The 16,023-nt window shown below is 35.9% G+C and overlaps 2 protein-coding genes and 1 long non-coding RNA gene across 5 annotated transcripts; 2 read left to right on the top strand and 1 right to left on the bottom strand.

Moving 5' to 3' along the window:
- The first annotated feature begins 2,635 nt into the window (after positions 1–2,635).
- On the top strand, positions 2,636–4,043 carry LOC110898304 (NAC domain-containing protein 1). The gene is made up of 3 exons (XM_022145063.2): positions 2,636–2,821; positions 2,910–3,199; positions 3,282–4,043. Exons 1-3 carry the CDS (start codon positions 2,647–2,649, stop codon positions 3,777–3,779), a joined length of 963 nt encoding a protein of 320 aa, XP_022000755.2. The 5' UTR covers positions 2,636–2,646; the 3' UTR covers positions 3,780–4,043.
- LOC110898305 (syntaxin-71) lies at positions 4,014–6,767 on the bottom strand. Its single transcript, XM_022145064.2, has 9 exons — positions 6,403–6,767; positions 6,179–6,304; positions 5,141–5,303; positions 4,934–5,019; positions 4,778–4,846; positions 4,653–4,697; positions 4,498–4,560; positions 4,311–4,387; positions 4,014–4,159 (listed from the first exon to the last, which is right to left on the bottom strand). Exons 1-9 carry the CDS (start codon positions 6,556–6,558, stop codon positions 4,147–4,149), a joined length of 798 nt encoding a protein of 265 aa, XP_022000756.1. The 5' UTR covers positions 6,559–6,767; the 3' UTR covers positions 4,014–4,146.
- Positions 6,768–12,727: 5,960 nt separating this feature from the next.
- On the top strand, positions 12,728–14,932 carry LOC110898303. 3 transcript variants are annotated; one of them, XR_002569341.1, is made up of 4 exons: positions 12,728–13,046; positions 13,194–13,235; positions 13,383–14,347; positions 14,486–14,932. It is a non-coding gene; the product is annotated as an uncharacterized LOC110898303 (long non-coding RNA). The 3 variants fall into 3 exon arrangements; XR_002569339.1 differs by having other exon boundaries at positions 14,425–14,932; XR_002569340.1 differs by having other exon boundaries at positions 13,378–14,347; positions 14,425–14,932.
- The last annotated feature ends 1,091 nt before the right edge of the window (positions 14,933–16,023 follow it).

Genomic DNA, 16,023 nt, shown 5'->3' with positions numbered 1-16,023 from the left:
GGGGATTAAAGTGGTGTGTCGGTTAATCATGTATCGGAGTTTAGTTTCGGACCTCATATATATTGACAAGCATGTAATACTTGTAACAAGAGATATAGTTTGTCCCAAGCTATTTTTGGAAATGATATACCAAATGGTATAAAAATGGTTTGAAAAGATTTTCAAAACTTACCGGTTAATTGTATTTACTAGTGAAAACTGACGTATTTTCAAAAGACTAAGCGCAGGTTAGCAAGTACCGAATAGGCTGGAGCTGCTCGGTAATTGTATATTGGAATTTGCGATTCCAAGCAAAAAGCCTAAGAGTCTTTATGTAATCATTTGTTATTTCGATCCGCCTGTGGATCTTTAGTACACTTACGGTCTGTATAATATTTTTGAACTTTCGTACAATTGTACTTTGTAATATTATTTTGATATCCCAAGACTTCCGTTTTGCTAAATGTGAATATATGTATCAATCGTCACACATAAACCCAAAGTCCGAGCCCACCGGGAAATCAGGGTGAGACATTTAGTAATTGCCTTAGGAGCAGTGGCGGACCCATGATTTCTTTCCACTGGGGTCCCTTTTTCGGGTCGGTTTAGGAGACGATCCGACAGCATAATTTTAATAATACGGACTTTTTAAATTGAATTATATATTTTATCAACTCGAATCAAATAAAGCCGAACTCAAATCGACTTTTAAATTCACTTAAATTGTTAATTCGAATTAAGTTTAAAAAATATAAAATTCAAATAAACTGAATCGATTAACTCAAATAACTTGATATTGGATTGTTTTAATACATTTAAACAAACTTAAAAATTTTAGTATTACCTTTGATTTTTCCATACTAGTTCAGATTATTACATTTTTTTGTACTATTATATTGGTAAATATTAAACTTGATTCAATTCCTTTCATTTTAAGAGAGAAGGATTGAAAGGGTGTTATGTTTTGATCTGATGAACACAATAAATGTGAAGTAAAAAACAAGCTATTGAGAATCAAACTCATGACCTTTTAGTTACAAGTCAACAAATTTATCACCACATCAACATTCACCTTGTTACAATGGGTTTCATCTAATTTTTCTTACGGGGTCTGTAAAAAAAATTAACATACCACCTCTATTAACTTATTGAAAAATATTGTGGTACGGAGACCCCGATCCACATAGTGTGGGTCCGCCCCTACTTAGGCTGGAGGGTATGGTATAAAGCCCTAGGGGCTTTATCACGCCACGTCAGATCCACCTAAGTGCCACGTCATATGGGGGCTTTAAATCCCCTACTTTTAAATTGCATGCAATGGTTTAAAGCCCCTTATTAAATAAAATAAAATAAAAAGATTTTATTTGTTGAAAATAGGTGGGCCCCACCTGCACACACCTTTAACGCTCGTTAGCACCATGGCGGAGAACCCATAGCGCCCCCCTTTTAACAAGCACGGGGTTGTTGATGGCGCCCGGGGTGCTAAAGTTGGTGATGTGGCTGGGGACACCAAGCCACACCCCCTGGCCTTATTGCTTGCCCTTTGTCTATGAGTTATAGGTTCACGAATCGCTAATTCTTAACTCTTAGCAAGTTTCTTTTTCATGTATTAACGCATAAATATGAAAATTGTTACCTACCTTGGGACAAAGTATCATTCATTGATATGTAATTTACCCTTATTTAATACTAAAAAGTTTACTATATCCAATAAACGCCCCAGCCAATTGTAACACATATCCTTGATGCTTGAGCCAACCCCTTAGATAAAAATAAATAAACTACAATGAATATTAAAAGTTTTTAATAACACATATACATACTGTAGCAAAATGGAATCTTTCATGTAGAGAGCAAACGAATTATAACCTCAAATCCATCGCTTCAGTCCATAAAGTTGCACAAATTATTGACATGAACTAGGTTTTAGTACATTATTATATTATGTAAAAAAACAAAATTTGGTATCTATTTTTATGTTCATCGATAATTATCATTTTAGCGTTCAAGTTGTAATAAGTAAAGTAAATTAATATAAAAATTATGACCTCATTATATTGACCCTAAAGTATGTTTCATATTTTTAGCTACACCAAAGAATAAAGTACTGATATAATAAAATGGCCTATAATTCTACCAATATCCTCCATACACATTGGATTGGATTATGTATTCACGGTCCGCTTCGGTCAGTTTTCACGGCTCGAACCACTAACAGAACCGCTAACACCAAGCCCGTGGTTTCGATAATTATGTCTCGCGTAACATTACCCCTTAAATAAGGGCAAGAAAAGGACCTTTTTAATTCAGATTTTTGGGTTGAACCGGTAAATACATTTCGGATAAAGCGGGTAGTCTAGAGGCCGGACCGGCTAAAACGTGTCAAAATCCAAATATTATAGTTGATATTCTGAGTATTATACCTGGATTGTACTAGTTGTACTTTTTAAGGAACAAAACATGTCTGAACATTCTAAGTCAACAATGTATATGAAGGTTGCTTTCATGTCACCTTTCTTGAAATTTAACTCTCCACAAATAATTAAATATGATTTGGATTTTGGGCATTCATACTTTACATACATGCATATGCTAGTTGTATATATATGTATATATATATGCCTAGTAGTTTCCTCCAACAAAACGAATAAGAAAATCTCGATTTCCATGGACAACACCACCTCACATTTAGACATACAACTTCCTCCAGGGTTCCGGTTTCACCCCACTGACGAAGAACTTATCGTTCACTATTTGCAGAAGAAAGTTACTTCAACCACCCTCCCGGCGTCTATCTTTGCTGAAATCGAGCTTTACAAGTACGACCCATGGGAGCTTCCATGTAAGTTTCTCCATCTCCCTCTCATATACGTGCACGCACACAGAGGTTGATTTGATTTTGGTTTTGGTTTTGGTTTGTTTGGTTATAGATAAAGCTTTGTTTGGAGAAGATGAATGGTATTTCTTCACTCCGAGAGATAGAAAGTATCCTAACGGAGTGAGGCCGAATAGAATGGCGGGGTCGGGGTACTGGAAGGCAACAGGAACCGATAGACCTATTTTGGGATTATGTAACGAGAATATCGTCGGGGTGAAGAAAGCTTTGGTGTTTTATAAAGGAAGACCTCCAAGAGGGGATAAGACAGACTGGATCATGCATGAATACAGATTGCTTGATTCAGTTGCTTGCAGTTCAAGCAAGCCGAAAGAATCGATGAGGGTAAGTTTGCAAACCTATTCTTTAAACATGATGCAGATTGCTAATAAGGTTAGGTTTTCTTCGTTCTTGTTGGTGATTACAGTTGGACGATTGGGTACTTTGTCGAGTGAGACAGAAAACTTGTACCCCAAGAAACTTGTACCAAGATAGATATCGTCAACGTGTTCCAGAACCAGAAAAGTCAACGGTCATTCCTACGGACATAAACTCAAATCTCGACATCTTAAAGAGGGAAAACCTATTCAAAGATTGTCCCATGTTACCTTTCATATTCGATTCTCACTTGGATTTCTCTTCCATCGACACTATGTCTTCAAGCGTCAGTTTTTCAGACAGTAAAAACTCGTTTGAAGGTCCATATAACGATAATAGAAAGCGCAAAGAAACAAGTCAATACAAGGGTTTTATCGAGTGTAACAAGAAGTTTAAAGCCACGAGAGATCAAAATGACGAAAGCGGGTCTTTAACAGTCGATACAAACGAGATGAGTTTGTACAACTGTATTGAATCTGAGATGGGTATCGCTTATCAGACTTATATGATGGCTTATCAAGATCTTAATCACCTGACCTTCATGTAAGGTGACGAAGTGGCTCGAAGAAGAAGAACAATATAAGGTTATGGATGAACAAAACAAGTACTTGTACATGAGTGTGAATATAAAAGCTACGGTTGCTCCCCGAGCAGTTCCTGTAAAAATTTTGCTCTGAGAGCAACCGTTGCTAGTTTGATGATAAAATGCTTTTTAATGTAAAACACATGTAAATATTACTACTTATTAAAGGTTGCCCTCAGGAATGTAATAGGCCAACGATGCAAATAAGTGGAAACGATATATGTTATTATACTTGAAAATGATAGAAATAAGTTGTGTAATGAACATATAAAGCATAAGTTGATCATCAAAGGTGTACATTGAATGCAAATTTCATTACCTTCACAAATTTTCACTTCAAAACGCTGCAAGAAAAGATCAAATGGTAGTCAATATGTTGTATTAGAAACAGCAACTGAACTAGACTTAACGGATGTGCGTTTTATTTAAACTTTTCTTTATGTTTGCACTTCTAACAAATAATAATGTGCGGAGGAAAAAGGGTATCGAACTTACTTGTATAAGTAGGCTGCAATTCCCAGAATTATACACAGTAATATAATATCAATACAGAAGTTTCGACTAGACCTCAGCTGTCAGCACAATAACACGGGAAAGGATCATTTGTGTTAGATCTAATCACGGAATCCACAATAATGATGATATTAAAAAAAAAAATTCTTTATTGTGTCACTTTAATCACCTGATGAACAGTGTGCTTAAGTCTAACATTCGTATTCCTAAGGTCTGAAGTCGCCTTATCCACCTGAAATACCACAATTAAAAATACATTAAAAACCAAATAATTACTTAAATTTAAAATAAGAAGAATGAGGGTGAAATCGGAAATATTCCAACCTTGTCATCTATTTCATCCATCAATGGAACCTGTCTGTCTACTTCCTGCGTACGTTATATAATATAAAAAGATTAATTTTGTAACCGATTCAAACAAGATGTAGTTTAAGTAGAAGATATAAAACCTCGTTCATATCCTGTGCCATGTTTTTCAAAGTATCTAGACCTTCTGATATCATATCCAAGCCTTGATCCTATATAAAATTGGAACAGATGAAAACGGTTACAGCCTAGGAGCTTTGATATGATATAACACAGAAAACAGAAAGACAAATACAAGCCTGCTTCATCTTTCTCATTTCATATTCATTCCTGAACTGGCTTGACTCTTCACTTTGCTGGAAGTATTCATCGTCAAATCGTCCATCTACGAAATTCATGCATCACAAGAAGTCTATTAGTAGAACGAAATAAAGCAACCACTAACCAATCACTATAGAATCAAACAAAATGTAATATCCATCCGCCAAACTGAACCAACAGATCACCTGAATCAAACTTGATATTATTCGTACGAGATGCTGACGCAGCCCAACCTCCGGTCTGTTTGGGTGCAGCAGCACCCCCATCAGGTATTGCCTGAATCCTATCAGGAAGTGCCTGAACCAAATCATTACGAGCTGCAAACTCTTCCGGGGCAAGTCCTTTCACCTGTTATAGAATTGATTAGGGCTGTAAACGAACTGAACGTTAAGCGAACAGTTCGTGAACCGTTCGGAAGGAAGTTCGTTTATGTTCGTTCGTTTAGTTAATGAACGAACACGAACAAGATATTCTGTTCTATTAACTAAATGAACGAACACAAAGGTCCCATTCGTTCAACTGCGTTCGTGAACGTTCGGTAATATGTTCATTTACGTCCGTTCATATTCGTTCGTGTTCGTTTGTTTATGTTAATTTGTTAAAAGTTTTTTTTAATGTTTTTTAATATTTCACTTTCCCTCCCATACAAAAAATAGTAAAATGTAAACCCTTATCTAAACTTGGACACTAAAGACATTTTTAGATAATTATGTCTTAAGTTAGCTAAACTTGATTTATCGTATGGTGCTTGTAGTAGACTTCTTGTGTCTTGAATTCTTGATTTTTCACTTAGTAGTTGTATTTGACTACTTGTGTTGGATGTTTAAGGTTAATGCTGTTTTCTTATTTCAATTTTAATGTTCGTTTGCGTTCGTGACCAGTGTTCACAAACAACTAAAATTCCTTAACAAACGAACACGAACATAAACTTCTGTTCGACATGTGTTCGCGAACAGTTCACAAACATCTGCATTTCCTTAACAAACAAACAAACACGAACATGGCCTCGTAACTCGTTTGTGTTCGTTCGATTCGTTTACAGCCCTAGAATTGATATCCAAAACTTCATTCAGCATAGTTGAAAAGTCTCCCAGATAGGACTAAAACATGTCATACACCCTAATTTCCACCTAATTGTGCATACATCCAATATACACTTGAACATTTTGCCCTAAATATTCATATATTTCACTTCACATGCAATGTACACACAATCAACAAACCTTCTTCATAGCCAATCGCTGCAACTTAGGAACTTCTTCCAGTAACTTAGCCTTAGTGCGTCGTATCTCCGCATTAATCGCCACCACAGAAGCTCTATTTTTCTCATTCTTAGCTGTCTCCGCTTTCTGAATACAATTAATCAACATTATAACTTGTTAAACACGATAAACTAGAAACCCTAGGTATCGAAACGAATACATACAGATCTATATATATACATTACCTGAAGAGCGGTTTCAATGTCGGATTCTACGGTGGCGTAGAGCCTAGCGAAGGCGTCGTCACCGGAGATGTTGAGATCTCTCTGCTTTTCGACGTCGTATTTGTCGTATTTCTTGCAAATTGCATCAACTCGAGTTAGAATTTCGATTACACTCATTGTTCCTGTGATTTGTTCTTAGTTCAATTCGAGTTTCGTGAGTTTGATTTGAAGAAATCACTGAAGATGTTTGAATTTGAGGAGATCTTGGGAAATAGCTAGACCAGCCTGTTGATAGCCAGTTTTTGGGTTCGATTTCAACTGTAAAAGTTGTTCAAAAATAACCCCTCATGTTTACGAATGAGAAATACGTGTGCCGTATCAATAGGGTACCGGCCAACTAGGTATTCGATTTTGAATTTAACTCAATTTTGACATTGGTGCTATGTGGTACGAATTATGATAACTATTTGGTACTTTTAAGGGTACCGTTTCATATTGGTACCGGCCTAACACACTCGGTACGGTATTCCGTTTTGGTTCAGCTAAAATATTGTATCGGTACTAGGTGGTATGTTACCAGTTCAGCATGATACCAATATCGATCCCATCCCTACTAGTCATGTACTCTCAACTGTTTATATCAGTTGAGTTTGGATTGTTTTTCTAATCATTTTTCATATAACATGTTTCTATTTGGGTTACTTTGGGTTGGTATCATTAGAAGTGTGAAATATATAGATGTATTGATTACTTGATTAATCATTTAATATACATGTTGACAAAACATTCACTATACTTTTATATAAACTTAAATTTCGCTTATTAGTTTTTGTTATTTAAGTTCAAAGCTACTAACATTGTTTATCACTATTAAAGTGGGAGACTAGTACGAAATTACACCCTTGTGACCGAACAACTATCAGTAAAGCCAATCATATCCCTCGAAAGCCCTAGTTCACTGTGTAAGACTCCTAAGCGAGCATCAGAGCTATAAAGAAGCATTTCACAAGAAGCCTTCGGGCGATACTTGAACCTTGAATCCGTGATGGACATTCTTGTCAATGCAACAAAACAAGGGCCTAAATCTCCTGGAAAGACTTGCACTAGGGTAAGCTGAAATATTCGACCACATTAAGGTACTACGCTAGTGTTGAATACGTTAGCAAATTGTGCAAGACTGCATACCAACGATAATGAAATGTGAGGTTCACATAACATAACTAGCACTACATAATGCCACACTAGGAAACTTGTATAGTATACTTGATTTCAGAAACCGGCCTAGCGGATACAAACCCGCATTGATTAAACCCATTAAAACGTGGTCAACCCACTAACTCTTTCTCATAATTATGGAGAATCTGGTCAAGATTTCGCCCACTAAATACATTAACACTCACTAGTTATTTATGATATAAGGAGAGAGGTGCATATTGAGCATTGTGATGGCAAGATTGACGATCTTATTCTCTGAATAATTCCTCGCAATGATTTCGTTACATTCTCTATATGATATACACTTTATATTAATATATTGAGACAGAAGCCCCCGGAACATATTTTTTACAATATAATTTATGCCCTTGACTTGAAGAGACGAAGAACAACTACACCACCATGAAGACGGATCCCGACTGAATGAGTCACCTACATTAAAAGTCAGATCGACAATAGTTGCACAAATATTTGCCTCAACATATTCGGATTTGAGTCACTATTACATTTGAAATGAAATACTTGTTATATTAGTTGTTAGTTATATATTTTTTTTAATTTTAATGTTTAAATTGCTTACCTAAACAGTCCTAATGATTAAGTTTGTTCAAAGATACAATTTTCAAAACAAGCTATTCTAAAACATTTGTGAACAGATAGTGAAACTGTCAAGAACAAGATATCAAGAACACAAACACCTTTATTACGACACCAGTCGGCGTGATTGTTTTCAAACAGATACAGAATGAAACCGGCAAGGTTACCGGCTTAAACAGACAACTCATATCAATGACTGATCTGTTACAGAACCAGAGATCAAAACGAGATCTCGAGACACTTAAACATACGACTTGAAAAGAACCGTAGAGAAGGTTCTGTTGAGAGAGATAAGCTTGCAAAGAAATGGTTGTTGATGATGACTCTTGAACCCAAGCCAGCGCCCCCTTATAACGAGCAAGGGCTTCTGCCCTAAACGACCACGGCCCAAAGAACAGCAGCTGTCACACCCCGATTTCTGGTGGGCCCGGAAGGGCACAATCGTGACAGTTGGATAGCAGTTATCACAATATAATAATATGCAGCGGAAGTATTGGATTAAAATCATTAAAATAAAGCTTGAATGTATAAAAGTATTACAAGCGTTCGATACAAGCCCACAGGCAGGATTTGAATAAACAGAGCTTTAGACATCATAGGCCTTAAGCGACAGGAGTGCAAATTCCTTAGCCTTCATTCTAGCCGACCCGTAATCCCAGCCTATAATAAGGTTCGGTACCTGCTGTTCAATCTTTTGAAAATACGTCAGCCAAAGCTGGTAAATACAATTAACTGACTTTTTGGAATAATAGTTTTTCGAAAAGAGTTTATACATATAGGTAACCCGTAGGTGATCTTTTAAATCTATCTTGGTATTATTCTTGTTACGAGATTATATGCTTGATTTACCCATTGGGTTGTCTAGACATGGTATCATTAACCCCCAATTATAATAATTATCAAGTAAACGGATTAAACCATATTCTTACACTTTTGCGCAATCATAGGCGACTTACTTATGTAATAACAGTCCCAAGAGGCATAATTGCCATCCCAAGTTTACACTAAAATAAGTCAAGCGTATTTACCTTTTTGCTAGCTTGAAATCAATAAGACTATATTGACAAAAAGCCGCAAGTCTAAGTATATTGACCTAAGTCCGATTATCTGGGGGGTACTATAGTCTGGAATGAACAGATTTATTATCTGTTAGAATGTATACGGGCCAAAGGTAGTTCCTTTAGACATGACCCGATACTTAAAAAGGTTCGCTAGATTAAGCGTATACCGAATAGAATGTATTTTAAACCCCACAAGCACTAGGACTTGTATAATATGGGTAAACATAATACATTCTGGATTTTGAGATCAAAACGATAAGGTTAAACCCATTTTCGGTAAACTTATGTAAACTAGTTACGTAAGTCTAACCGTACGCGTATAAGCGATAACGGGTAACCAGACGAGTCATGAACAAGTTCCATATGCCAATATACTTTAAATAAGTTATAATATCAGTATTATATCAACTTGTATGCCCATTAAGGTTTTAAAATCAAACTATGTCTCATAAGGGCATTTTGGTAATTTTACAATTTATAAAAGGAGCTTGCGAGTAAACTGATGTCATGGTCATAAACATTCTATAAAAGTGGTTTAATTATGATATCATATCAGTAGGATATCAAATATATGTGTGGTTTACGCTCTAAGACCAAACTATGCGCAGTAGGGGTATTTTGGTCATTTCACACATAGTTTTGAGAATTTATTTGAGATTCTGAGTTTAAGACTTATACCTACTGTAAAAATATTTAAAGTGGTTTATAAAATCAGTAGGTAACAAATATTGGTTCATAAATATGGTTTAAAACTATACTACGCGCCTATACGGCGTTAATGTCGCTAAATGACGATTTATGCGATGGTTTATGAAATCTGATGTTATGACCAGCTTTGAATAGTTAAAATATTTTATTTGTCATAACATATCAGTAAGCAAAAGGTTTGGTTTGAATATTATGCTTAAAAACCATTTTATGTGCCATAAGGGCATTATCGTCATTTATCGGCATTGTATACGAATTTGAAGTTAAACTCAATTTACAATCTGACTTAGCATCCCAAATAATCCTAATTATAATATCATATTAGTAGGTAATGAGTTTTATGCTAAAATTAGGTTTACTCAGTTTACTTATCAGTACCTAACTCATTTGCATGCTCATTTACATTTAACCTTATTTTTAAACAAAAGGGCATATTAGTCAAAGTACGACATAATAACGGAACATGCGCATAAACTCAGATTAGTAACCCGATTGTGTAATATAACCTTATAGGGTTATACTATATCATAATACGATCGTAACGGAACTTTAAATCAGTAGCATACTAGTCTAATTCGGTTTATAATCGAAAGTCAACGCAGATGTCAAACTTCGCGACTTTCAGTTGCGAACAGACCCTAAAACTGGAATTTGACGAGCCAAACATGTTTACACATGCTCTAATAATTATTACCGAGTTGTTAAGTGATAAAACATATTTTAGAACACTTCTAAACTCATATCGCAATTATTTAAAAAAATTGACCTGTTGACTTTTTAAATTAATATTACGTTGACTCGTCAATTGACCAAGAAAACGTGATTCTTAGGAGGTGCCCTTTTGAGGGATTAACACCTACCTAATTACGATCACGTAGCCATGTTCGTTGCGAACAATGGCTTGACCGTTTAAGGTCTAACTAAAAGTCAAAGCGTTTATCGTAAACGCTTGACTTTTCGGCTTTAAAAGCCTAATAAAAGTACTAGTCACGAAAGGAACACTTACAAGTGGTCCTAGGGACTTAATAGAACTCAGAGGGATGCTCCCAATTGCTAAGGAACTTCCATAGGAGAAGATAAAGAGAAATAATGAAAGGTGCAAGGTTTGAAGGTGGATGATCACCTCTATTTATAGTGTTTGGGGACATTCTAGAATCATGCCAAGTGTTTAGGGGGCTTCTAAGATCACTCCAAATGTTAAAAACCAGCTAAGATCCCTAGTGTTCGATTTTGTGAGCAAAGGAGTGGTATGTATGGGCTGCAAGGAAGAACCTGCAGCTGTAAGTTGGATTCTGCGTAACTGACGCCGTCGTGTCACGCGACAAGAAACAGGGGTGGTGGTCGCGCGACGCTAGGACCCCCCCACCAGGTTTTGAAATTCGTCAACTTTGGTCCCCGGTTCTCTAAAACTCAAAATATGTTTCATTTCTGACATAATAAGCCCCTCTAAGCCATTTTAAGTTTTATATTTGGCATTTTGATCTTTGAGATAGGTTATAAATATTCCCGGGAGTGTAATCGAACATCGTTAAGCTTTGGGTTTCGTAAAAAGTCCACTTAGAGGTATAATTTAAGCATGTTGACACTTTAAACCCTTTTAACGCGCAAACTTGTGCGTATTATCGTTTAATGGCATAAAAGCCCTAAACGGCCAATATAGGCATTCACGAGAGTATGAGCGTACATCATGAAGCGCTCGATTCGTTAAAAGGTCACTCAGAGATAAGAATTAACATGTTGACGCTTTTAACCCTTCAATGCACAAACTTTTGAATTATATTGCAAACAGTTTCGTTTATCCAAGAAGTGGCTTATTAAAAGAATACGAACACCATATAAGGTCACTCAGAGGCTTAGTTTAAGCATCTTGACACTTTTAGTCCTTGCATATTCAAAGTTTTCATTGTTTGGCAATAATAGTCCCTCCTAGTCAACATTTGACATAATTAGGATTAGGGACACGTGTCAACACGTTATTGGACATGATTTTACGAGGTGTTACAACAGCCCACCAAACTCTTAAAAGCCCATAAAAAAAGCAGTAACGGTAACATGCAAATAAAAAAAGGAAAGGATTAAATTGAAAGGCACAATAAAGGAAAATATTGAATTGGACAGAAGGAATATTATGTATATATTAACACCCCCCTCAATTCAATATGCAAAACAGTTAAACAGGCCAAGTTTATCACAAACCTTGTCATGAGCTTGAACGAGCAGCCCTTTTGTAAACACATCTGCCGTTTGATCTTCAGACGCGACACCAACAGTTTTAATAACACATTTTGAATTTTTTTCTCTTAAAAAGAAGAGATTAGTTTCAAATTGCTTTGTACGATCGTGAAAAACAGGATTAGCAGCTGTATTATCACAAAAATGAGAGACAAGAAGTTTGGCGTCAATTTTAAGTTCATTTAAAATGTTAAGGAGCCAAATGATTTCACTTGTCGCAACACACATAGCACGATATTCTGCCTCAACAGAAGATCTAAAAATGGTAGACTGCTTTTTGCTTTTCCATGAAATAAGAGAGTTACCTAAGAAGATAGAGAAACCTGTGATAGATTTCCTAGAGTTTACGCATTTGCCCCAGTCAAAATCAGCAAAGGACTTAAGCTCCAAGGAGTCCCCCTTTTTAAATAATAAACCTTTCCCAGGAGAGCCCTTAAGATATCTTAAAAGTCTTAAAGCGATTTTAGAATGAGCATTAGTGGGACTATGAATATATTGACTTAGATATTGAAACCTTATTAATAAGCAACAACTTCAAGCTAAGGGTAGTTGTACCCTTGACTTTGGGTGTTTTTCAAAAAAAAATTGATATCTGATTGTGCTTCATACACGTGCATCCCTCCCAAAACCCTTTTCTATTCTCTCTGTCAACACAAGAGTTTGACAGATAAAGTCAGTTTATTTTCCAGTTTCCTTCGAAGTTTTCACGGTAGAGACCGAAAGAAACATAGTCGGCGATTTTCCGGCAATTGGCCGAGCTCCGTCGCGTGGTAGGCCTCAACCCACTAAGTGGAGACTAAGAAATCTCATGATGGTGACGGATCTCCGGTGGTGTAGATCGACGTAGTTAAGGTAAGTTTGATGAACGCTAGCTTGATTCCTACTGAATTTTGCACCATATATTCTCTGTTTCTTTGTTTGATTTTGCCTATAGTCAGATTCTTTTGGCTGTTTCGAACGTTTGTTAGTTGATTCTGATTTAGGGCTTTTGTTTTGAAGCTTTTTAACTGGATTCGTAAGTGGGTGATTGGGGATTTCACCGTAAGTTTGATCTCATTTAATCTACCTCAATCTCGGTTCATTCCGTTCTGCTACACCTACACACTAACCGATCCAATTATTTGAGTTATTTCATTTCCTATCGTAACACACATTGTAATGTCGTTTTTTTTTTGTGACAAAGAAAAGTGTATGCATCTTGAAAGAAGCGGATTTGAAGGTGAAAGCATACTTTATTGGTGAACAGCGAAAGAGCTGTTGAATTCTTTGGGAAGGTATACCTTTTTTTGTTATTTTATTCTTTGAGACAAAAATTGGGTCTGAATTTTGATTTTTTTAGCCAGGTAGTTCTCTTGACTTTCCTATAAATACTTTGAGATTGACATGAATTTGTGGTTCAACATGTGGCATTATATGTTTACACAATTAATCGTACTTTTGATATCAAAATTTGACTTATTTCATCACAAATGTGTAGATAGCTTTGTTGATTTGAACAGGGATCGGACTCGAATTAAAGAAAAGAAAATTAAAATAAGAGGTGCCCATATTTATATATAGATGAGATAGATAAAATTTATTTGTTTCTGTATGTTGAGTGAAGGTGCTTTAGAGTTGGGTTCAACTCAATTATATGAAATGTGGATGAGTTGTTTCATCTTGGCATATTGTTTATTCTATTTATTTGCTGAAGATGACTTTGCCTCAATGAGATTTATTGTTGCTGCTCAACATGCTACTTCATGTACTCTGAATGATTTGAAGAAATCATTGGGTTTGCGATATAAATTGTTGTTTATCAATATGCTGAAATGGAAATTAATGCTCCAAGTGTAGTGAAAAGTGGATGACATGTAACAATATCTCATCATATTTGTTAATGACAACATTGCATTGAGTTTTGAAGTAATTTTCTGCAACAAAATTTTTGTTCAACATTATTTCAATCTCATTAGTTGATTTTCTCAATGCTTCACAATGCAAATTGGAGTTGCAAGCATATAAGCATGATGTCTCAGGTTGGAGAATCATGAATTCATGATGATGTGGAAGTTGGCATGAAAAGGTCACCATCCTCGAAAAGAACATGCGGATGGTGTTTCCATGGTACATGTAGGACTTGACTTAATTACTGTGGTAATGTTGTGTTTATGGTATGTTATGATCTATTAGAATAGAAATTAATTCAGTTATTATATATGTATACTTCTATTTTGTTAATTGGTTTCAGATGCGTTTAATTTTTGAGCTCACATGGGACTGAGATAATGTGATATAATTCATGCCCATAGGTGAAGATTAAGTCGTTCACCACGTAATGGATGGGTTGTGTGTGTCGTTGAACATGCCCGTGTTTGAGATATAGGATGTGAATTTGTGGTTTGAGTATGACACTTTGATAATAGAAGGGAAATGGGAGAATGAGCATTATATCGTTGGGATACGTGTACCAGAGGGCTTCAACAGGGAGCATCATATGATCAAGAGGGAGATGTTGGATGGAGGGCTTCCTATGAAAACAACGGTTCGTTCCGTGTATATCGCTACATGATTAACACATACGACTGCTAGCTATAGATATTATAATATTAGTTCTAAAGCTAAGAGACAATGAATCAGTGACTTTAGTAGCTATAGGTAGAAATTAAGTGAATGTGGCCTTCAACTCATATTGTGATTTGATAAGAGTTATTAGGGTCCTGGTGAACCTAACCAGAATAAAAAGGGTTATTGGATTATTGGGGTCTTGTGTGGCTAAGAAATCTACACTCACCGAACCAGGTACACTTTTGGTACCGATTCGGTACCGACTTTTGAGATTTTCGGTATTGGTTCGGTAATGAATCGTACCGTACCAGGTATATTCGGTACCGCTACCCACTTTTGGGGATTTTCGGTACCGGTACTTTCGGTTGCGTACCGGTCGGTACCGAGCTCATCCCTATTTGCAAGAACCCTACAGTTTATAAATTTATGCTTGGTTTTTGTTATGATTTTGTAACATTAATATTTTTGATCTAGCCCATTTCATTGACCTGCACTTGATTACAGTTTGCACGAACTGAAATTTATAAATATGTGTTTGCTTTTTGCTATGGTTCTTTAGCATCGTATTATGTGTTCACTCAAAAAGCCCCGCGGCACAACGCGCGCGGGTCTTTATCCTAGTTGAACCAAATAGGCAATACCTGGTCTAGTGTGAGAAAGATATATTAGTTTTCGCACTAATTTTTTATAAACGGAAATATCATGTAAAGTTTGATTATTTTTTTCACATAAATGGGTTAAAATATGATTAGGTTCAATGGGACTATTAACTGGTTTACACCCAGTCAAACCAAATTCAACAAGAAGGTCAAGACAATATTTCCTTTGAGATAAACATAAGCCATCTTTGGTTTTTAAAACCTTAATCCCAAGGAAATATTTTAACATTCCCAAATCCTTAATTAAAACCTTAGTTTTAAGAAGGGATTTAATTTTATAAATCTCAGTAGAACAACTACCAGTTATGACTATATCATCCACATAAACAAGTAACACAATGAACACAAATTTAGTTGTTTTGACAAACATGGAGTGGTCACACTTACTTTGTTCAAAGCCAAGTTCACACAAGACATCTCAATAAGCTTCTCATTCCACATCCGAGGAGCTTGTTTAAGACCCTAAAGGGACTTTTTTAGCTTACAAACTTTATTAACATGGTTGGGATTATAACCATCAGGAGGGTCATATAAACTTCTTCATTTAAATTACCATATAAAAAGACGTTATTTATATCAAGTTGATGTACATCCCAACCATTGTTAATAGCAATAGTTAGAAC

This window comes from Helianthus annuus, chromosome 13, assembly GCF_002127325.2.
Source record: "Helianthus annuus cultivar XRQ/B chromosome 13, HanXRQr2.0-SUNRISE, whole genome shotgun sequence".
Classification (NCBI taxonomy): domain Eukaryota; kingdom Viridiplantae; phylum Streptophyta; class Magnoliopsida; order Asterales; family Asteraceae; genus Helianthus; species Helianthus annuus.
This window is presented reverse-complemented; position numbering and strand designations above follow the sequence as displayed.

Coding starts and splice junctions, on each gene's coding strand:
- LOC110898305 (XM_022145064.2), bottom strand. CDS start 6,558: ATGAGTGTAATCGAAATTCTAACTCGAGTTGATGCAATTTGCAAGAAA. Junction 6,305..6,402: donor ACATTGAAACCGCTCTTCAG/GTAATGTATATA, acceptor AATTGTATTCAG/AAAGCGGAGACAGCTAAGAA. Junction 5,020..5,140: donor TAATATCAAGTTTGATTCAG/GTGATCTGTTGG, acceptor TGAATTTCGTAG/ATGGACGATTTGACGATGAA.
- LOC110898304 (XM_022145063.2), top strand. CDS start 2,647: ATGGACAACACCACCTCACATTTAGACATACAACTTCCTCCAGGGTTC. Junction 2,822..2,909: donor CGACCCATGGGAGCTTCCAT/GTAAGTTTCTCC, acceptor GTTTGGTTATAG/ATAAAGCTTTGTTTGGAGAA. Junction 3,200..3,281: donor AGCCGAAAGAATCGATGAGG/GTAAGTTTGCAA, acceptor TGGTGATTACAG/TTGGACGATTGGGTACTTTG.